Source organism: Oreochromis aureus, linkage group 3, assembly GCF_013358895.1.
Source record: "Oreochromis aureus strain Israel breed Guangdong linkage group 3, ZZ_aureus, whole genome shotgun sequence".
Classification (NCBI taxonomy): Eukaryota; Metazoa; Chordata; class Actinopteri; order Cichliformes; family Cichlidae; genus Oreochromis; species Oreochromis aureus.
The window spans coordinates 88,810,718-88,834,223 of NC_052944.1; the positions used below are offsets into that span (position 1 = coordinate 88,810,718).

The 23,506-nt window shown below is 42.2% G+C and overlaps 2 protein-coding genes across 5 annotated transcripts in view; one reads left to right on the plus strand and one right to left on the minus strand.

The window, feature by feature from the left end:
- LOC120438415 overlaps positions 1-4,043 on the minus strand; it is a 190,598-nt gene extending 186,555 nt beyond the window's left edge. The window contains exons 1-4 of one of the 4 annotated variants that reach the window (XR_005611866.1): positions 3,873-4,043; positions 1,429-1,807; positions 820-1,148; positions 637-732 (exon numbers count right to left, since the gene is read on the minus strand). Coding sequence is in view for 1 of the 4 variants with exons in the window: in XM_039608831.1 (XP_039464765.1) it covers positions 637-643 (7 nt within the window). In the remaining 3 variants the exon portion in view is untranslated. Of the gene's footprint in view, positions 1-636; positions 733-819; positions 1,149-1,428; positions 1,808-3,872 lie in introns of those variants that run through there. The other 3 variants (XR_005611864.1, XR_005611865.1, XM_039608831.1) reach the window with 3 other exon arrangements.
- A 5,687-nt stretch (positions 4,044-9,730) lies between these two features.
- On the plus strand, positions 9,731-12,862 carry LOC120438409 (zinc finger protein 814-like). Its single transcript, XM_039608821.1, has 2 exons — positions 9,731-11,875; positions 12,720-12,862. Exon 1 carries the CDS (start codon positions 10,564-10,566, stop codon positions 11,872-11,874), a length of 1,311 nt encoding a protein of 436 aa, XP_039464755.1. The 5' UTR covers positions 9,731-10,563; the 3' UTR covers position 11,875; positions 12,720-12,862.
- Positions 12,863-23,506: the final 10,644 nt, after the last annotated feature.

A 23,506-nucleotide genomic window follows, 5' to 3' on the forward strand; every position in this document is an offset into this window, starting at 1 on the left:
AAATGGCAACACGGCAGTTTCATTAAAACCTCTAGGAGGAGCTCCAGTGCCTCCTTTGACAGCAAAGTCACTGATCACTCCTCAGACTGTCAAACGCTCTCTGGCGGCGTTTAAAGACATTTTTGCTTCAGTCATAGAGTCTTCGACTGTGGACAGACGTCAGACTAACAGATGTAATGTCAGATCACGTCCGTCTGAGGAAATCTGTGTAGCAGGCAGTAACACTCATGCAGCTGACAACAGCCCAGACAACCAGGAGACCACACAAGACAGCAGGTATCAGCTACATAACATGCAAGGAAAAGCCTGAATTACTCTTAACCTCTGCCTTTGTTAGAGTTTCAGTATATTTCTGACTGTCGTTCATCTTTTATCAGCAGGTCACAAGCCCCCTGAGTTTGATGGGTGAGTCTGACAGATAAAATTAATTCATGATGAGAGCCAGGACTGCCAAAATGAAATAAATATATCATTAAATATTTAATTAAATGTGTCAATAATTTAATTACATGTGTCATAACTATTTATTTAACTAATTAATTCCAATTTTAATTAATTGTTGCCACATTTAATTAATTATTTAATGGTGTATTTAATTCATTATGGCAGTCCTGGCGTTCCATACAAGAGACTCACCTGACATGAAATAGTGTCGAAATCTATATATGAGACCCCCAAAAAACACAAGAACAAGAAGAACTACGACAGCTGTGGCCCAAAGTGGAAGTTTTTCTGTGGAGAAACAAAAAATAAATGCATAAATAAATTATGACCTTTGAATTCTGAAGTTAATCTGAGCCACTGTCCACCAGCTCTGACCTCTGACATAGTGCAGCACTACTTTCTGTCTCAGGATGTCTTTGTCCCTGTAGATGGTGCAGATGTATCCTCCTGTGTCTCTCTCTGTGGGCTGTTTCAGGGTCAGGCTGAAGTTTTCAGCAGGTCTTCATTCATTTCTGTTCGGTCTCTGTAAAACTTGTCCTGTTTCATAAGTTTGCCACCTTTGTTTGAATACTCCTGAACTATCAAGAGTTCATGGTCAGAGCGAGTCCACTCCACTCTGGTGTTCTCAGGCAGGTCAGGTGTTGTTTTGCAGTGCAGGGTGACAGACTCTGAGCCTTCCTCCACCTTCACCTCCACCTGATGATCTGAAAGGACAAGAAACCAAAAAAGTCTACTGACATTTGTCTCCCTGAGAAGAGAAGACAACTCTGCACACCTAAAAGAATGCAATGCCATATACCACAGAGGCTGTATCAGTAAGATCTTATTTTAGTTTACTTTCCTGCTCATGTTTGTTGTTTCATTTTAAGGTTCAGTCCATTGGAAATCTTTCTGTTAGGTTAATCAAGACTTTCAGAACTATTCAGAAAAACTTGGCTTTCTTGTTGCTTTTGAGACTATTTGAGCTTCATCTACTGTACTGACTTTTACTCTTTCATGCAGCAGGTTTGACCTTTGACCTGCAGCTGGATGTCACTCAGTCTCTGTTCTCCTCCTCCAGCACTGATGGAGCAGGTGTAAATACCGCTGTCAGTCAGTTTGGGTTTCCTCAGAGTGAGGCTGAAGTCTTTTGTGTTTAATGCATAACGACTCATTGATGTGCGCCCACTGTAGCGCTGGTTTTGCCCTTTAAGATCGTCTCCTCCTTTTCCTTGTAGGTGGACAGATTTGGGATTGAGGTCACTGCGAGTCCACATCACTGTGGGATTGTCCTCAGGTATCGAACCTTTGTAAACATAGTGCAAGAGGACAGAAGTCTCCCCCTCATATACCTCCACCACCACAGCCAGAGCATGCTGGGAAACTGTGAAGACACAACAACAGAAATCAAAGGAATGTTTGGGTTTGATTTAGTGTTGAAATAATAGATTACAAGTAACATTATCTTTAGGGAACATTTTACAAAGAAATGACAACATTTTAATCTTTACATATTTAAATAGAGTGAAAAGGCTGCTGTGTCTGAAGGAGCTCTCGATGTATCAAGAACAGTTTAAAGCTCCTCAGCACAGATTATCCAAGTGTCCTTTTCTGTCCTGAATGGATGAACACATTCTCCCAAAACACTCCTAAGGAAACATTTGGGTTAGGTCCCAGCTGCAAAAATGGACCACTAGGAGCAGAAATAGCTTTAAATGATCAACTAAAAACGTTCCAACATGCAGAGATGTAGTCAGTGTTGGGGAGTAATGGAATACATGTACTGACATATTTAAAATACACAATATGAGAAACTGTATTCCGTTACAGTTAACGTTTACATAGGTGGTAATCAGATTACAGTTACTTTGTTGAAATAAATGCACGGCGGTCTTTTCCTGTTTTATATATTATAGGCTACTTAGGTTGTCCCCACTCTATGCCTTCTCCAATGTTGGTGATTAAACAAGTTCGGGCGCAGGTTTAGCTCAGTTGGATGAGCATGTACACATATATCACATGTTGCATGCATATCGCTGTTTCGAGCATGACTCATGGCCCACTTTATTTATTTTTGGTTTTTTTACTCAAATTCCATCAGGGTTTAATAAAGTTTCTCTGATTCTGATTACCAGAAACCAAAACAAAACACATAATAAAGGCTCTAATGCAAGCGTCCTGCTGGTGATGTCAGTTACACAATGAACCCAGAGCCAGCAGTGCACGGGCAGGAAATCATTCCTCACTTGGAAACTCCGACACCACTTCATAAGAAGAATGGGACGGCCAAAACTTCAGTATCTTTGATGTACTATTGCTGTGTGATTTCTATTACTATTCATTAAGGCTGCTTGCTACAGAGCTAACATTGTTAGTTGGAGTTAGTTGATGTTAGTTCATAGACTGCAGACTGTCAGGCTGTTTCTCAGTACTCATGTATGCGAGTCCGTACTCCAGTCGTCACTTGTCCAGACTTCACACGGGAGTCCGGACTCCCGGAGAACGCAGTGCGATCGTTCCACAACTGAAATTGCAGTGTACTTGATGGTATCACTGGAGTTTTTATTGCCATCCCCTCTTAATTTAACTGTGATTAATGTTTGCAATGGAAATTACACGTGACACAAAAATTACACATGTAGTAGATTTCTTTGAGAGGAAAAGATCATTTGAATTGAACAAATATTTAAAATATAATGTCATCATTTTTGGAGCAGCCTTCAGGATCTCCAAGTATTAACATGCTGTTTTTAGACTTGGTGGATAGCATTAACAACCTGCTAGCTGCAAATAATCATGTGCAGTTCAACATGATTATTAACAGACAAAAAGAAAACATATTACTGATACAAAAATAGTTTTCTAAAGATCGCTGCAAAAAGTGCAGCCTTACCTAATCTCCACCATACTGTTACTCATCTTATATTATGATTTAGGCTTAGAGTCCTGCCGTATCAAAAGATGCCAGCTGAGCTGGTTCATGCATCTTACAAGGATGCCTCCAAACGGAGCTTTTTCTAGGCATGTCCTAATGGAGGAGGACCAGGGCAGAACTGGGACTCGCAGCTTCACTTAACATTGACACACTTTGGCAACAATAGCAGATATAGGTGTCCACTTCACTGCATGTTCCTGTCACCTGTCTGAGAATGATGTTGTTGTGATATAAAGGATTATCGCACCTGTCAATAAAGCCTTTTATCTGCAGCCATGACCTGTCACCGAGCTAGCTTAGCACGGCTAGTTAGCCTCTCAAAGCTCAAACTTTCAACACAAAGTCGCTCCAGACTTTCTCACACCACCCCTCGCTCTCCTACATTAAAGCCATCATTACATCGGTAATTTCACACACTGCGTGTATCTACCTGTGCGATAATGATCAAACTTCGGTCTGAGTGCAAGATAAACATTGTTTACATATAGTATATAACATAGTAAGAGTTTCTTACCGCTCGTGAGGAGCAGGAGCAACAGCAGCATCTTCAATCTCCTGCAAGAAACAGCAACCCGTTAAATCCAAATACTTCTCATTGTTGTCTTAATATTTGGGGATTTATATTTCATATTTGGAGCCGTGAATAAAACACAGTGGAGGGAGAAACACCAGCTATACTGTTTACTTTCGGTTTCACGGGAACAGCAGTGTCCTGTCTTCCAGGTTAACTGGTTTTTACTTTCACTGGCATATGTATTGTCTGAGGGAGCTGCACTGCTCAAACAGCTCTTATCTCCAAACTAAACTCTCAGCGCCCTGAACTTGTTTATTGATTAAACTTACGATGATAAAACATTACAAATACACTTACTCAGCAGTGGCGTGTTGTAATGCAGTTCATCGCGGCATGGTGGCTCCTGTTGTGTCATGACTGCAGGTCACCCTCTTTTTTTATTCTTCTTCGTTGTGTACGCGGACTAGTGTGCTCTCGTGTGTGGTAGAGCTGGCACTTTTATTTTTGATATTTAAATTCTGGACACAAGACGTCGCACACCTTCATCATGCAGCTTTTCAGAAACTCTCCCTCGGTAAATGGCCGGGCTGATTTGGCTTTCTCCTCTGCTACAATAAAACTTGCTTTCACAACAGCTTCACTTTGTGATTTTGCTCTGGTGACAAAAGTCTGCTGAAAATTCAGATTCTTCTTTAGCTCTTCTACTTTCTGTAGTTTCTGCTCTGCATTCAGGTTTTTCAGCTTATCCTGACGTTTGTCTCATAGTTTTGTCTTAAATTAAATTCTTTAATTACAGCCACATTAGCTCCACTAATAAGACACACGGGTTTACCAGCAATGTTTGTAAACAATCAGTCTCCCACCGGTGCTGACAGGCTCTGTTTTCAGAATCAACTTTTCTCTTTGCCATTGTGAGGTGCCAGCTAACACACGTTGGACTTGATTGACGCGGGAATGTTCCCAGTTAGCCTAGCGTTCAGTAAGGAGGCTGCAGCGCTGCATTATGGGATCTGTAGTTTGTGTGTTATTATTGCCTCATATTGCCGGGCCATGCATAACAATAATAATAAATCTATATAAAATGATCTCGCGGGTCAGATATAAATGTCCTCCGGGCCAGATGTGGCCCGCAGGCCTTGAGTTTGACACATGTGCTCTGAAGTATCAAACTTCTTTTCTTGTTTCTGTGACCTCAGCACACTGACAAACTTGAAGTTGCTAAAGATTTTAAAAAGTGATAATTATATGGAAGAAACGCCTTTTTCATCCATTTAATCAAACATTTGATGCCTCAGCTGTCTCAGTCCTATAGCGTTCTGCAACTACAACTAACCTGAGGAGGCTTGGATTTGGCAGCAGGTACACCTGTACATCCTTCTCAGCAGCACACATGTGGGTACCATTTAATCACACTTCTTCCTGAGCTTTGCTTCATCACAAGACCAAAGGTGGCATCCCATGTCACAGTCTTATCATCATCCAACAGGACAAGAAACATTTATGGTCATCCTGGTTTTGTGATGCTGAGGCTCAAGACATTCCGATTCATCCCCGCCACACGCCTGTTTGTACGCTCATACACAGTCGATGGGACTGGAACACAATTCAGCAGGACTGCAGAACACACCATGACTGAACTGAGATCATCACAACATATAGTGTGATGGAAATTCAGTTTCCAGTAGCACAGCACCGACAGAACTTGCATGTTACAGATACGCTAAGGGAAATGAGAGTAAGGATATAAGCACACAGCCCCACTCCACTGACGACCTGCTGTTGGCCAACAGCCTCAACGACTTTTACTGCTGGTTTGATGAGCCATCAAGCAGCCTTGACACCTCCACCTTCCCCAACAATAGAGACACTTTGGTCCATCATCCCCCCACCTCCCCACTCCCACCAGCACAGAGCCATCACCACCATCAAAGACTTCACCCACAGGAGCCCCCTCCTCACTCCACAGCTATGAGGATTTCACACCACCTTCTCCCACTACAACCCTTCATATTCATGATGTGAGGACGCAGTTTGACCCTTTAGACCTACTAAAGAACCCAGTCCGCCTGAGCTTATCTTTATATTTTTACATGTTGTAGTGCCATTTCTGGGAGTATTTTAAGTTGCTATACATCAATACAACCATTATATCCCAAATTTTAATCATATGTATGCATTAAGTCATCAGTAACTACATAAATTCCAATAGTGGTATTTTTACACAAATTTCTAGTTAAAGTAATTTCAGAGGTTCATCCCTGAACATTGTAAATGTAAAAAAGTTGCATAAAACAGTTTCCAAATTAATTTTGAGTGTCTTCATAGTTTTATTTTTGAGATACACCAATTTGTATATACTGCAGCCACCAACTTTGAAATTCTCATTTACATGACTTATTTAAACATTCTCCTCTTGAATGCAAAATTCTTAAAAACATCTTTTATCCTTTAAGAGTAAATAAATCTGAAAGCTGTTCCATCCTAAAAGAGTACAACAATGTGTAGTTTATGATGTTCTAAAGGTTTCAGCATCTTTTGAATTTGTCACATGTGTGGAAAGGTATGAGTGAGCCTTTGTATCATACTGTGAGTGATGCTCGTCAGCACACAAACCCAGAGTTTCTCTACAGGAACACAGAGAGAGTTATTCCCTGTACTGTAAGGACACATTCAGCATTGTGCAGTAAATCCAGACCATCCCAGTTAAATGATTACATGGATGTGAGTGTGGTCGTCAGAGCAGCACTGATCAGTGTCAGGTTATAATGACCAAGGTGTACACAAACACTAAGTTTGAGTGTGTGCAGTGAGACTTCAGTCAAAGCATTTAACTGAGGTGTGAAAAATAAGCTGAACTCTACAGCTTGTTGTGGTCCCCTGTGGCTTGACAGCCTTGCAGCTGTTCTCCAGCATTTTCATTTACAGTCATAAAATATCTCCACATGTTGCTCCTCTTTCTCTCTCTCTGCAGTCCAAATGCGTCTTCTGAGCGCATCTGAGTCACGTGACGGCACAGTAACAAATCCCAGCAGGGCAGGAAGAAGGGGCGGAGCAAAGTGCGTCTGCCGCATAAGAAGAGGTGTTCACACAGACAGAGCTGCTTTTTCATCCACAGCGAGTAAATAGTGAACCTCCAGGAGAGAAACAAACTAAAGTATCGATCATATACCACTACCAACGTTTGGATCGATATCTGCATCGATCTGCACACCCTTGTCTCCTGGATCGTAGCTGAGATCAGTGTGAACCACGTGGGTCTCTGCTCCCTGACCTGTTTCCTGTGTTTGGAAAGAGTTCCAGCTTCATCACGGAGTTTCTCTCGGTTTGTGGGCTCATCTAAAGGTAAGCACCGAGCTAACTTCAACACTAGATTTACTAACCCTGCGCAAATTTGCAGAAATCCCTTGAAACCAACACCTACTAGAATTGCTGACTTTTTTATTTTCTGGTGCAAGTCCCGAGGTGTTAATCACCCCTGCTGAGATTTGTACCGGTCGTATACTCGATTCACATCCTCCTTTTGTTGTGCAAACCACCCATTGTCTTTGAGGCCTGGCACATTTGCTTTGGCACACACATACAAACGCTGCAAATCTGTGTTTGTTTGACAGTGTAAGACAAAAGCAGCAAAAATAAAAACTGTACCAAGAGTACAGTCTTAATGGCTCACTATACAAACAATCTGGAGACATAAATACTGACACGTGTAGGGCTGGGCTATATCATACCGTTCACGGTAATACCGGTGTAATTTTAGGCAACGATAGGAAAATGAAATATTGGATAGAATATGGGTAAAACACGCATGCGCAGTGCATATGTTTACATAAGCACATGGCGGGCCGTTAAATGAAACGGATGAACCAGAACTGGTTTGTAAAAATGCTGCAACTTCAGTGGTGTGGAACTAGTTTGACTTTCGTCCGTCAGATACACAACAAAGCACTATTTTTGGTAGAGCATGCTAGCGGGCCGTCGTTATTACCGTGTTTTTGGAAAATACTGCGCACTTAAAATCAATCCTTTGATTTTTCTGAAAATCAACAGCGCCCCTTATAATCCCGCGTGCCTTATGTAACTCTGGTTGTGTTTACTGACCTCGAAACGATTTTATGTACACGGTGCTCGAAAATCTGTCAAATGTTTCAGTACGACTTTGCTCAGCTACGAAGCCGCACCGCTTGATGGTAGTGGTGTGCGATACTGCATATTTTGGTATCGATCCGATACCAAGTAAATTCGGGCCAGTATCGCCGATACCAATACCGATACTTTTCAATAAATAAGGTGGATGCCTCGGTGAATTACTAAATCGCAATTAATTTTCATGACCTTAAGTGTTTTTTGTGATGTTTCCTTTGGTATTATTAATTAGTTAAAACCCAGGACATAATTAGTATGTATATATATATTAGGGCTGCCACGATTAGTCGACTAGTCACGATTACGTCGACTATTAAAATCGTCGACGACTAATTTAATAGTCGACGCGTCGTTTGAAGCTTTGTAAGATCCCAAAAGACGCAGGAATAAGTAGTAGGATTTAAGAGTGTAATAACGGACTGAAACAGAAGATGGCAGCACTGCATGTACAAGGATGCCAGCTGCCGTTAAACCCCGAAGAAGAAGAAGCTGTGTCCCAGAATTCATAGCGCGGCCAAGCTCAGTTGTCAACAATGGTGGCAGCTAGTTAGTTTTAATATCACTCTTATTATTCTTTCTGGGTCACAAAATAAACGTTTAACATATTTTCAGGTGAGAATGTAGCTGTGTAAACCTCAAATATCTGCTCAGTTTATCAAGACATCACATATTTTCAAAAGTGGTCCGACGTTTTCGGAGACGTCTGTTACCCACCAGCTTGATAGCTAGCTGGGGCTGACGGCTCACTAGAGCCGCTAAGAACACCGGACTCCCGGGAAATAGTTTTCAAACCCACCGCCGTCTTTCGCTACTCAGGTTAAACATGATATATTAGTCACTTAGATAACTTAAAAATGATATTGTTCGGCTTTTTTTTAGTATTTTATTTGCTCCTGAGTAAATCGGGTTGGCTGAGATTAAAGTTATAGTTTTTACACAGCTGAATAAACGTCAAACAGACAACTGATTATCAGAAGTGTGAGATGCTTGAGAATATACTCCGGTGTCCTGTTATATTTTAGATAGCAAGGAGCAGACGGCTGAGTTTTTTAAACTCCACCAAACAAACTACAAATGTCATTAAAATTTAATAAACTATCATCTTGTCTTTAATTTTAGTTAGCACATACCTTAAACACTCAAAGCTGTAAGCTAATGATAGTTATTTAAGAGCAGATGCATGCTGGTGCAATAAGCTGTATGTTGTACGTGGCTGCATGATCTGATTAGTCGACTAATCGCGAAAATAATCGGTGACTAGTCGACTATCAAAATAATCGTTTGTGGCAGCCCTTATATATATATATGTATGTGTTACAGGCCTTCGATGGGACTGTTTTGAAACTGTTTTTTTAACAGAAAAGCAAAGACAGGAGACATGAGTTGCGTTCGGTCTGCAGGCTCTTCCTCGTCTGAGGCACAGAAGCGTTGCAACAGCCTATCGCACTCAGCGCTATCTCCCCCTTGTGGCAATGCCACGCAATTACATTGTCCATAACTCTAAATGAAAAGTGCAATACCACCATAAAATCAGGTCATTTACATCAAAAACAATTCACAAAAAAATTATAATTGTGACCATACACTTGTGGGCGTCACATATATATGTGTATATATGTATGTGTATATAGATAGATAGAAGCGGGTGGGGTAGGGGAGGTTATGTAGCTTCTTGTGACAAAAGAAGCTAAATAACCTCATTCACTACAAAGAATCGACTCTTAGAGCAAACTTGTGAACTTCACATCACTACCAGCCTCGGGTTTAAAACTAGTGTTAATGGAGGGAGTTTGAATGTTCAGTTTGTTTCACGACTGCATTTCACCCTGTCCCGATCCTTTTATTTGAGTTCGAGAAAAAACAACCAACACTCGAGAGAAGTCCAGTCAAACAATGATTTATTGATTACATGTACGCAGGAGAGGTCTGCAGCATCACTCACTTACAGAGATCTCAACTAGGAAGCACACATCACACTACTTTTGTATATTCAAGTCCAGCCTCACAATACGTAAGCAGATATCATAATATGCGTCAGTTACTTGACTTCTATAACACTTAAAAACCGTCCTCACCGTCTCACACTCTGTGTTTCCTGCTGTTTTTTCTCCTCGTACACGTCTCTGAAACATCCAGAGTACATTCTGTGCTAATCTCACTGAGCAGGCGTACAGGCACAGCCAAATGTCTCTAATCTTTGCCCTAGAAACAAGTCTAATATTTATCTGTGTCTGTAAACATGTTTGCATTGACCCTCAAAAGACTGAATGCCAACTCTCATGAGCACATTTGCAATGTGTGTATGAAAATAAGTATAAATACTTATTTAATAAAAGCTCACAAAATACCACTAATAAAAGGCCGGTTAGAATAATGTATTTCCCACAAATCACTGCCTCTGTTTGTATCTCTGTCACTGCAGGACCAACGTGGATCGAGAAGTCCGCGCTCTCAGGAGGCCGACAATTTTGTTGACGAAAGAAGTGGAAGAAAAAAATACAACCGTGACGAGTTTGGGAAAGATTTTACTGTGAAAGCTTCCCTAAAAATGCATCAGGTCATCCACACCGGAGAGAGACCGTTCAGCTGTGGAAACTGTGGAGAGTCTTTTACCAGGTCTGGAAGCTTAAAAACACACCAACTAATCCACACTGGAGAGAGACCGTTCAGCTGTGACGAGTGTGGAAATTCTTTTACGCAGGCTGGACACTTAAAAACACACAAACTCATCCACAGTGGAGAGAGACCGTTCAGCTGTGGAGACTGTGGAAAGTCTTTTACCACGTCTGGACACTTAAAAAATCACAAACTCATCCACACTGGAGAGAGACCGTTCAGCTGTAGAGACTGTGGAAAGTCTTTTACCGAGTCTGGAACATTAAAAACACACAAACTCATCCACAGTGGAGAGAGACCGTTCAGCTGTGACGAGTGTGGAAAGTCTTTTACCCACTCTGGAAGCTTAAAAAGACACCAACTCATCCACACTGGAGAGAGACCGTTCAGCTGTGACGAGTGTGGAAAGTCTTTTACCCACTCTGGAAACTTAAAAACACACAAACTCATCCACACTGGAGAGAGACCGTTCAGCTGTGGAGACTGTGGAAAGTCTTTTACCCTCTCTGGAAACTTAAAAACACACCAACTGATCCACACTGGAGAGAGACCATTCAGCTGTGACGAGTGTGGAAAGTCTTTTACCCACTCTGGAAGCTTAAAAAGACACAAACCAATCCACACTGGAGAGAGACCGTTCAGCTGTGGAGACTGTGGAAAGTCTTTTACCCACTCTCGAACATTAAAATCACACCAACTCATCCACACTGGAGAGAGACCATTCAGCTGTGGAGACTGTGGAAAGTCTTTTACCACGTCTGGAAACTTAAAAGCACACCAACTCATCCACAGTGGAGAGAGACCATTCAGCTGTGACGAGTGTGGAAAGTCTTTTACGCACATTTCACACTTAAAAACACACAAACTCCTCCACAGTGGAGTTAAAGCGTACACCTGTGATCAGTGTGGCAGAGCTTTTACTCACAGTAACAGCTTACAGAGTCATCTAGTTACCCACTCTGGAATTAAGGCGTACAGCTGTGACGTCTGTGGAAAAACTTTCAGCCGGATAGGGAGCCGAAATACACACCTACGCATTCACACCGGACATGATGTGTACAGCTGTGATCAGTGTGGTAAACAGTTTACTACAAACACAGAGTTACGACGTCACATGTTTACCCACACTGAGGAACGACCTTATAAATGTGACCTGTGTGAGAAGACTTTTAAATCTCCACGTTACCTGAGACGACACCAACAGATCCACACCAGAAAGACTCTACAAGTGCAGTTACTGTGAGGTATGTATTTATATTTTTATCTTGTCAGCCCGACTGTTTGAAACATCTCTGCTCATCAAAGTGTGTTAGCATGTTAGCAATTCTACTGCATGGAAAGGCAGCTCTGACTGATTATTCAGACTCTAATCACAGGTTTTTAGGGATAGTGTTTGAGAATTGTGGGGGGCCTCGCCTCTGTCAGTGCGCCCCAGGGTGGCTGTGGCTACTATGTAGCTTGCCATCACCAGTGTGTGAATTGTGTGTGTGAATGGGTGGATGTCTGGATATGTAAAGCGCTATATAAATACAGGCCATTTACCATTTACCATTTTACTGTTATTGTAGCATTAAACTAGTATTACTTTAATGTTTTTACTCTTATCCTTTTTATAGCACATTAAATTGAGCTGAGTGTGATAATGTAAACAGTAAAATGTAATTGGACTTTGGCAGATTCAATTCAATTCAATTCAATTTTATTTATATAGCGCCAAATCACAACAAAAGTCGCCTCAAGGCGCTTTATATTGTACAATAGATCGCACAATAATAAATACAGAGAAAACCCCAACAATCATCACCTATGAGCAAGCACTTTGGCGACAGTTCGAAGGAAAAACTCCCTTTTAACAGGAAGAAACCTCCGGCAGAACCAGGCTCAGGGAGGGGCGGCCATCTGCTGCGACCGGTTGGGGTGAAGAAGGAAAACAGGATGAAAGACATGCTGTGGAAGAGAGACAGAAATTAATAACAGATATGATTCGATGCAGAGAGGTCTATTAACAGAGATGCTCTTTATTTCAGGTGACGTTCAGGATAAAAATGTTGAAGGACTGACTTACACTGTCTTTGTGTTTTTGTTTAGAAGCAGAGCGACACAGATGGATCAAGTTCTCAACCCTGTCATCGCTGTGGGAAAGACTTTTGTTGTGACCTTTGTGGAAAAACTTTAAGTCATTGAAGGACTCTGAAAATACATCAACGTGACACACTGGAGACAAAATGAACTACTGTAAAGAATGCGGAGAGGCTTCACCACTTCAAAGGACTTCAAACAATATGAACTCCTTCACAGTGGCGTTAAAAAGCATGTCTGCGATCAGTGTGGGTCATCCTTCATCAGTGCACATCAGCTTGAAAAGCATAAACGAGTCCACACATGAGAGAAACCATACAAGTGCAGACACTGTGACAAAACCTTTTCACAATCATGTGATCATACTAAGCATGAACGCAGACACATGAAAGAGAACTTCATCTGTGAAAGAGTTTGAGTAATCTCAGTTCATACTCCACTCAGAAACGATTCCATGTTACAAATAAACTGTTACATCTTGATTCCTGCTTTTACGTTAATCTTGTAAACAGTACATTTGCATAACGACTGAAACCGGCCCAATGAATGAACAATGGGCTGTGAGGTCAATTTCTTCATCATTAATATGCAAATTCTTATGAGCATTGATCAACAACCACTGGTCAATGGACATGAGTACCATTCACAGAGTAAAAATTTGCATAATGATTATGAAGTTTACTGTTACCAATGTTCAAAAACATTTACTAAATTATCTTCTCTGTGCAATGTTAAGGTTCAAAAGTTGGAGAAAAGGAGTACGGAGGGCTCACAAGCAAATAACAACTCTGGTCCGGAAGATGTGATCAAAACAAAGATTTATTGATAACACGCGTGGAGTCCGAAGCTGGGCAAAGTCAGCAATCGAACTGAACTCACGATGATTAGACAAAGGTTTTATATGGGTACAATAACAAAGCCCCCCTCTTTTGCAAAAATAGACAAAGTACAGCTTACATCACTTAAACCACAAAATGTTCCTGCTAACTTTAACATAGTTTACAGAACATCACGTCTCATCTCCCTCCCGGTGTCGCCCCACGTACGCTTCCTTATCTTCCCGTAGATCAGGTATACTTCCTGTAAGCATCTGACAATCTGCCGGCATAATTTGCATTTGCAGCAAAACACATCTTCACTTCTTACCTACCAAAATAGATCTGTTATGGTGTGTGTGTGTGTGTGTGTATGTGTGGGTGCCTGCTGTGTAGGCTATGTATGTGTCATGACCCCGTCTGCACCTCTGCTCCTCACACTGCTCGTCTTAGCCAGACATCAGGCCTGTGCACCTACACAGCTGAACTCTGTGTGATTTCTAGGGTAAATGTCACACTCGAACCATGAAGGAAACTTACTCAAACTGAACTGAAACTTAAAACTTACTCAAAAGATATAAGGTATAAATGATAAAAACTTAAATCTTAACTCTAAAGAATATAAGTAATAAAAGATAAAAAATCACTCCAGGCGTATGTAAGCAGGTGTGTTGCCATTCCTTTCAGAGCTCCTGTCCTCCTCACCGTGTATTGGCTGATCCTTAACGCCTGCCAAGAGTTTCTGACCTTCACTTGACCAGGAGCCACAGCTCTTTAATAAGCTCAAATGCAATCATGTGTAAAAGATTAAAATCATTTTCATAACAAAAGTTCTCTCTTCTCAGATCTACCAATATGTTTGCTCGTCTCTACTACAGTTCAATCATTGAAAATTACACTGATCAGCATACTTTGTGGAAATTACAGATTACATCATGGCAAAAGCATTTTTCAGACCCCTCAGCAAACATCAGCGTGATGCAGGACTGAAATCATTGCCATCTCTGGATCACAGTGAATCTGCAGAGACAGAAAGATCCTCTTCTGGTTTCAGGGTCAGACTTAAAGCCTTGAGATCAGGCTCCACAGAGTTCAGGTGGAGTCTTCTGTAAAGATCTGATGAGGCAGCTATGAATGAAAATGTGCCTCTTGTTACATTGTAAGCTTTCTAAACTGTTCTACTGTAGTGTTTGTGTTGAGTGGTTCACTTTGTTCCAGCAGTTTGATTAAGAAATCTGTTTCCTGTTATATTTTTATTGAATGCATTGATCCATGTGTTCTGCAGGTTTTTTTCCAGCTTGTTTGTGTAATGAAATCCTGCAACAATTAAACCAAAATTTTATATGTTAAATAAAGAAATGGTTTACTGACAAAGAGTTTGAGCCGTGATGTCATTTCCTGTATATCAGAGCAACACCTGAAGTGACCAGTGTTTAAAGTCAGTCAAATTTTGTGTCAGCATGACCTTGTGAAAACTGCTTGGCGATGCTTCACTACGTTATCTGCTAACTGTTAGGGTGTAGAAGGACGAAACTCCCAGGGTGACCATTGGCAGAAGCTTCCTGATGCAGAGAGTTGAGTGTGGGGGATATAAAAGAGAAGCTGAGGCATCCCAAGGTTAAAGCTGGCATAACTGAACTTTAATGTTTGATGTGTGTTTTGCTCTCCCATGCGCGCAGTAATTAATAGCTTGAACACAGCAGAGCTTGATATAAAGACCTGGGTGACAACTAACTTTATGCTGCTGATTATACTTGGCCCTTAAATACCTAGAAATATGGTATCTAACCAGATACTTGCTCTGGATGGCATTACCTTGGCCTCCAGTAACACCTTGGAGTAATATTTGACCAGGACATTAAACAAATATTTAGGGCTGTGTGATGAACCAAGTTGAAAAAGCAGAAGGAGTCACAAGAATTATTAGAAAAACAAAGTTTTCATTCATTTAACCCAAATATTATATTTACAAAAGTAATTAATGTTAAGCTCATAAAAAATGTCAAAGAAACAAAACTGAACTCAGGCAAAGAACTGCAAACTTAACAAACCAAATGACTGCACAAAGAAATATAACTGACCTAAACAAACATAACTGACCTAAACATGAAATGGCACAGAAGGGTAAATATATTGTCTGATCAGACCACTATGACACACGAGGAGTTTTTCCTTTCCAGTCACCTTTCTCACTCACCATGTGTTTGAATCATATCTGTTATTAATCTCTGTCTCTCTTCCACAGCATGTCTTTATCCTGTTTTTCTTCTTTCACCCCAACCGGTCGCAGCAGATGGCCCCGCCCCTCCCTGAGCCTGGTTCTGCCGGAGGTTTCTTCCTGTTAAAAGGGAGTTTTTCCTTCGAACTGTCGCCAAAGTGCTTGCTCATAGGGAGTCATATGATTGTTGGGGTTTCTCTGTATCTACTGTACAATATAAAGCGCCTTGAGGCTACTTTTCTTGTGATTTGGCGCCATATAGATACAATTGAATTGAATTGAATTGAATTGGTTCTTTAGTCAAAGGAGTTTGCAAAGAAAAGCGTCTGGACTTCTTTAAGTTGCTTGAAGACGTTTCACCTCTCATCCGAGAAGCTTCTTCAGTTCTAAGGTCAAATGGCCGAGAGTCCCAGATTTAAACTTGGAGTATCCCCCCAAGGAGGGACAAAGGACCCCCTGGTGATCCTCTAATCACATGCGCCAAGGTGTGAAAGCGGGTGTGGGACCTAATCAGCCAGGGTTTCGGGTGAGCTCATTGTGAAACCTGGCCCCACCTTGTCATGTGAATTCCTGAGGTCAGATGGCCCAGGATGTGAGTGGGCGTTAAGGCGTCTGGGGAGGGAACTCAAAACTGGATTATAGATGGCAGACAGTTGGTGTCGTAAACCACCGCCTCTGTTCAAAGATGGTCGCTCACAGTGGACATAGATGGCCTCTTTCACTCCTCTTTCAAACCCCCCCTCTCCGCCCCTGGTTCAACATTCCAAAATCCCGATTTTTTAAATAAAATAATCTCATCAACCCGTGAAAGAAACCCCAGTAGATGCGTAAAAACTCGTTAAATTAAAACTAGTGGTTTGATTAAATGAAACGCTTGTGAACAAGCTGACATTACCCATTCAGAAGAAATTCCCACTTGTGCCGTTTTTAAAATAAAATGCATGCATCGCTGCAAGCTGAGATATTGTCAGAATTATAAAATTAGTGTGATTAAAACACTATTACCAACACTTTTGACTAGATGTAAATAAAAAGCATCCCCTCTTTGTTAAGGTGCACTGTGAACCAAAACGGCTTCCACTCCGCCCGCAAAACAAAGAATTGCTTTTAAGAACACAAATGTCTGCATAACTGAATGTTGAGATACACCGAAGTGATAAAAATAGTTTAATTAAAAACCCTATGGTTTGTTTAAATTAAAACCCAGTTAAAAACACATAAACTCATATAACCCCTCTGACGCCCTGTGTGTTTCCACACCTGAACGCGCATGCGCACACGCACGAAACTGGTCAAACCGGTTTGGTTGGCCGCCATCTTGGACTAATGCCCCCTTATTACTACTGCCCACACCTGAATTAAAAAAAATACTGATATATACAAATAACAGCTTCAGCTGATGCAGCCTGACTCAATCCTAAATGTTCAGCACACACAGAGACACAGAGGGACTGTTTAAAGTTTAGTGTTAACCTGAGTCACTGATCATTTACAGTATTACAGAGTCTGGCAGTCTTTGCATGATGTCCACGTCACTGTAAGCTTCTAATAACCTGCATCCTGAGGTTTGTCCTGCAGGATTAAAGGAGCCAGGCTTTGTTCACACAGCTAGGATTGTATTTACACTGACCCTGGGTCAGTATAAGTATCATACAGTTTAAACGAAGCACTGAAACTTGCACATATTTATTACAGATGCATTGAAGCTAATCGAGATATTTACAGTCAATCTGTGGCTGCGATTAATCACTTTACTGCAAACTTTATTAACTAGTAACTTCATCAGTCATGACAGAAGCTAATATTTCTGTGCTAACATCGTTTAAACCAGTGGTTCCCAAACTTTTTTTGCTGGGTCCCCTTTGTTTTACAAGAAAAATTTGCCCACCCCCCTTGTGCGCACAAACACACCCTCCAACCACACACACCCATGTTTTGCTCCATTGCGGTTTATTTCACACCTCAAACATTTAGTAAACAATTAAGCAAATACAAGTAATCTGCAGGTAGTAATAAAATAAACTACTAACTCTTTTACGTTGCGTCCGCACCTACACGGGTATTTGTGAAAACGCAGCTGTTTCGTCCACACGTAAACGGCGTTTCGATTCACCAAAAACTGAGATTTTTAAAACTAATTTTTTGCGTTTACGTGTGGACGAGGAATACAGAGTTCGTCACGCAACGTCAAAGGTATGTGCTTTTTTTCACGTCACGCTGTGCGCCACGTTATTGTTTACATGAGATGAAGTGCAGAATGGCAGATAGAGACAAAATACTGTTCATCTGACTGTCTGCAGGTTTTACACGCAGTTACTGTCCCTCCATTTACAAAGGCAGAGGCGTCACGTGTGATTATTTTACTGTAGTTGTTTTTTTCCTGTGTAATAATATCCAACATTGCTATCAATACATTTTAAAAAAATGCCTCTCTGTGCAAAATGGGTTCAAAAACATAAACAGCTGTGGGATCCTGTTTGTCCATGATTTGATCAGGGGGAACAAATCGTGGCAGGATCAGCCTGATATTATTTGTATCCCGCTGTAACTTTACTGTATAAAGAGCTAACATCTCCAAAATGTCAGTAGTTAGTCATTACAACAAGTGTTTGTGAACTAAAAATCAAGAATGTGGGATACTGTTTGTCTGTGATTTAAAGAGCCCAGCGCTGCTCTGACGAAGGGAAAGTAATTCTGCTGAGGAGACCGACCTTGGCACTTGTTCAAAAAAGTACTCAAGTAAATGTAACGGAGTAAATGTAACTCGTTACTACCCACCTCTGGTCACTACTGTGTCATTTTGGAAATATAGAAATATACAGACAACAGACTCTTCCACAGCAATCTCTTGTCATCAGTAAACAACATTTAGGGATCTCTATAGTATTCAACAGTTCAATCGGTCTGCGTTCACACTGCAGGCGAAAGCGCGTCAGTCTGACTTTTCTGACCCTATGTGACCCATATCCGATCATGGTGTGACAGTGTGAACGGCACAAATCCGATATTTTCAAATCCGATCTGGGTCACTTTCGTATGTGATACTGAATCCGATACATATCTGATGTTTTAGAAAGCGACTGCTGTTTGATGGTCATGTGGCATTAAATCCGTCTTTTACATCACTGACACAAGACAGACGCCAATTATCAGCGCCGGAGAAGCGCCTGAGGAGACATCATGAATGCTTCCTGGCCATCCAGTGAAACTGTTGGGAAGACAACGTTGGAGAAACGTGAACATTTTATTTGTACTGTATAATCTGCAGATTCTGACAGAAATCTGCAACTATCCTTTGAAGCAATAAGGATCATTATTAGGCCAAATGTAAATAACAAAATAACTTTTTAACTTAAAGCAAAATTGGGAAATGTAAAGTCCGAAACGAGTCTCTATATTAATGCCATCAGTCAAACAATACTGTTTGGTCTGGGTCTAAACAGAGCGCGTTGTGTGTGACGTCTTCTTTTGAGCATGCGGGCGCTTTGAGCGTTCACACTAGAGCGCGTTTGCTGTCAGACAAAAAAATCGTATTTGATCAAAAAATGGGAGCATTAAGACCTGCAGTGTGAACGCAGCCTAAGAGGACCCTGCACGTCAATTGTCGATGCGAGGGGGGTACCCGGCGCGTCAATAAGTGAAGCAGAGGGAGCCTGACCATGCGTCGCACATTTGACCAGTTAGGAGTGAGAACGTGTTGAACATCTATATTCAAGATGTTTTAAAGAAAAGAACAATAGAAGCTGAACAAACCTACAAGAAGTAAAAGAATAAACTGATAATAATTATAAGAAGCAGCAAAAGAAATTACTACAGTAAACTTTTAGATGAAAATAAAAACAATATGAAAAACATGTGGACAGCAACAGGTCTGTCTAGCACAGACCTGTTGCTGTCACACTGTTAGTAAACTATGCAACACAGAATTCAGGTTTCAGTTGTGTTAAGTTGTGAAGTTGTGATGAAAGTTTTCTTACTGACACAGGTAGGATGGTCAGGCGTCCTCTGTTCCTGCACCGTTCATGAACTGTCACTTATAAAATGCTGCCAAACATCAACTCCACTCAATAACTAAACGTGTGCAGGTTAAAGTGATGGACGCCCAGATCTGCACTCCAAATACAAACAGACTAAAGGTGTTTCCTTCAGAAACAAAGACAATATTTACAAAGATCTCACAGGTAAACTGTGAGCGATCACAGCAGCATCTCATCCTGACTAACAGCTTTTAGATGCAGGGAGAGCGTCGTGGTTCAGAGGTGCTTCAGCAGATGATGAAGGCCTTTCTGTTGCATTGTGTAGTGCTGTGGAGGCCATGATGGTTGACTGGGTCTGGTTCTACTGAACTCAGAAACACTTCTGAGGTATTTACACCTGAAGCCTCATTTAATGTGAGTCAGAAACAAACGGCTCACCTGTGATTAATGGATGTTTCCCTGCATTTATATTTGCACACAGTTTATTTCTCACAGCAGGAAAACTGAACAGAATGTATGTAAGAGGTTAGAGTGAGGATGACGTCACTTAATACAGAAAATCCATGTTTGTCTGTTTTGATGATGAAGGACTTCTTTAGCTCTGTAAACAGCTACACTTGAGAGGACAGAGGTGATTTCATGGATCAATAACAATGTGTTTATCAGCTTTCATCATCGCAGTGCAGACATGACGTCAGATCTATCAAAGTGAAGGCCGTCTCTCTGATGACGTCACAGAGCAGAATCATTCTGTCCAATAAAGGATCTCAGATCAGCTGCTGCCATCTTGTGGCCACAGTTGGTTACTGTCTCTGAAAGTTGTCTCATGTTTCCTGTTGTCCTGTTAACAAAGGCTGGAGCTCATCATGCTGAGAGGGGAGCAGCATTTTTTGGCTCGTCACACATGTTCATTATATTCTGATGATCCTGGATGGACCTCTCCGTGAATCGCTACCTTATCGTGGTGGAGGGGTTTGTGTGTCCCAGGGATCCCAGGGGCTATGTTGTCTGGGGGCTTTTGCCCCCTGGTAGGGTCTCCCATGGCAAATTGGTCCTGGGTGAGGGACCAGACAAAGAGCGATTCAGAAGACAATAATGAAGAAAACATCGAGGGAACAGTTTACCCTGCCCGGGATAGGGTTACCGGGGCCCCGCCCTGGAGCCAGGCCCGGGGAGGGTGCCCGAGGGCGAGCGTCTGGTGGCCGGGCCTTAGTCCATGGGGCCCGGCCGGGCACAGCCCGAAGAGGAGACATGGGCCCATCCTCCCGCAGGCCCACCACCCGCAGGAGGCGCCATAGGGGTCGGGTGCATTGTGTGCTGGGCGGCGGCCAGGAGCAGAGGCCTGGCGGACTGATCCCGGCTGCCAAGACTGGCAATAGGGACATGGAATGTCACCTCTCTGGTGGGGAAGGAGCCTGAGTTAGTGCGTGAGGTTGAGAGGTACCGGCTAGATATAGTCGGGCTCACCTCACGCATGGCTTGGGCTCTGGAACCAGTCTCCTAGAGAGGGGCTGGACTCTGTCTCAGTCTGGAGTTGCCCCTGGTGAGAGGCGGCGGGCTGGGGTGGGTATTCTAATATCCCCTCGGCTTGCTGCCGGTACGTTGGGGTTTTTCCCGGTGGATGAGAGGGTTTGCTCCCTGCGCCTTAGGGTCAGGGAAAGGGTCCTGACTGTCATCTGCGCTTATGCGCCGAGTGGCAGTTCAGAGTACCCAGCCTTCTTAGAGTCCCTCGGGGGTGCTGGAAGGTGCCCCACCGGAGACTCTGTTGTCCTGCTGGGAGACTTCAATGCTCACGTGGGTAACAACAGCGAGACCTGGAGGGGCGTGATTGGGAGGAACGGCCTCCCTGATCTGAATCCGAGCGGTGTTTTGTTATTGGACTTCTGTGCAAATCACAGTTTGGCCATAACGAACACCTTGTTCGAACATAAGAGTGTCCATAAGTGCACGTGGCACCAGGACGCTCTAGGCCGCAGGTCGATGATCGATTTTGTAATCATATCACCAGACCTGCGACCATATGTTCTGGACACTCGGGTAAAGAGAGGGGCTGAGCTGTCAACTGATCACCACCTGGTGGTGAGTTGGATCAGGTGGCAGGGGAGGACGCTGGACAGACCCGGTGCACCTAAACGCGTAGTGAGGGTGTGCTGGGAACGTCTAGCAGAGGCCCCAGTCTGAGAGATCTTCAACTCACACCTCCAGCAGAGCTTCAACAACATTCCGAGGGAGACTAGGGACATTGAGTCCGAATGGACCATGTTCAGCGTCTCCATCGCCGAAGCTGCTGCATTGAGCTGCGGCCGCAAGGTGGTTGGTGCCTGCCGTGGTGGTAATCCCCGAACCAAATGGTGGACACCAGAGGTGAAGGGAGCCACCAGGCTGAAGAAGGAGTCCTATCGGGCTTGGTTAGCCCGTGGGACTCCGGAGGCAGCCGACAGGTATCGACAGGCCAAGCGGAATGCGGCTCGGGCAGTGGCTGAAGCAAAAACTCGGGTGTCCAAATACAAACATGTGTTTATCAGCATCTGTATATATGAGCACACAGAGAGCTCAGCTGGACACACACTTCAGTCCTCCATCAAACACAACACACCTACACACTGTTTCCACCAGCTGCAGCACAGTCCAGTCTTTACAGTCAGGGAGGGCTTTTAATTTGAAAGGCACCACACAGGAAGTGTAAGAGGAACAGAAGAAGAACCAAAGGATGGTCTGTGATGTTAAGGTTAGTGTGATCAGCATCAGCTGGACAGAGGTGGAAAGTAACGAATTACATTTACTTGCGTTACTGTAATTGAGTAGTTTTTTTTGTGTATTTGTACTTTTTAAAGTCATTTTTCAAGTCTGTAATTTTACTTTTACTTAAGTATATTTTTAAAAAAGTATTGTAGTTCGCTACGTTTTCAATCACACCTGTCACTGAGTAAATAAAAAAAAAAAAAACTATGTGTAGCAAGTACATAAGCTAAGATAAATTGAGTTGGTTATGGTCTATTATTGTACGATCTACTGTACAATATAAAGCGCCTTGAGGTGGCTGCTGTTGTGATTTGATATATAAATAAAATTGAATTGAAATGAAATTTAAAATGGGTGGACAGGCTGCACTCTCCCATAGACCTGTCACAGCACTGACAGCCTAGAACAGCATCATTGAAGTCTTTGTTTCTCTCCCGGAGTTATGAATCAATCCTCAAAAATTAGTCCCTTATTTCCTGAGTGGGGCAAAACTAGCATAAGCCAGAGAATAAGCAGCAGTGAAAATATCTGCACTGACAACGTGCCAATAAACTACAGTCATACCACATGTAGGAGGACCTGCAGTCACTGTGTTTAAAGTGGACATGAAACAGGACCTGTATTAGGTTTTATTTGAGATGTTCACATGATGTGATCATCACTCTTTTGTGCAATATTAAGGTGTGATTTAACCACAAGTCTCTCCTTTTCCCAGCCCAACAGTTTACAACATAACAGGCCCGTGTGCAATCAACCCACCTTTGTCTACAACATGTCTCAAAGCCTCTGTTTGCTGCCCTGTAATCTTTGTGCCCCACAGCTTTTAACTGAACTCTGCTTGGATTTTATGGAACTCCAAAGTGTTCAAAATTAAATAAATAAATAAATAGGACATGATGAAATAAATAACTATGTGAATAAATAAGACACAGATATGTAATGTGAGAATGATATTGTGAAATAATGGAACACATTTTGAAAAAAAAAGCTTGTTATTGTGAAATATATTGCATTCTGCTACATAAATTTACTTATTATTGTGAA

What these genes read in the sequence shown, in the direction of transcription:
- LOC120438409 (XM_039608821.1), top strand. Translation starts at nt 10,564, where the DNA reads ATGCATCAGGTCATCCACACCGGAGAGAGACCGTTCAGCTGTGGAAAC.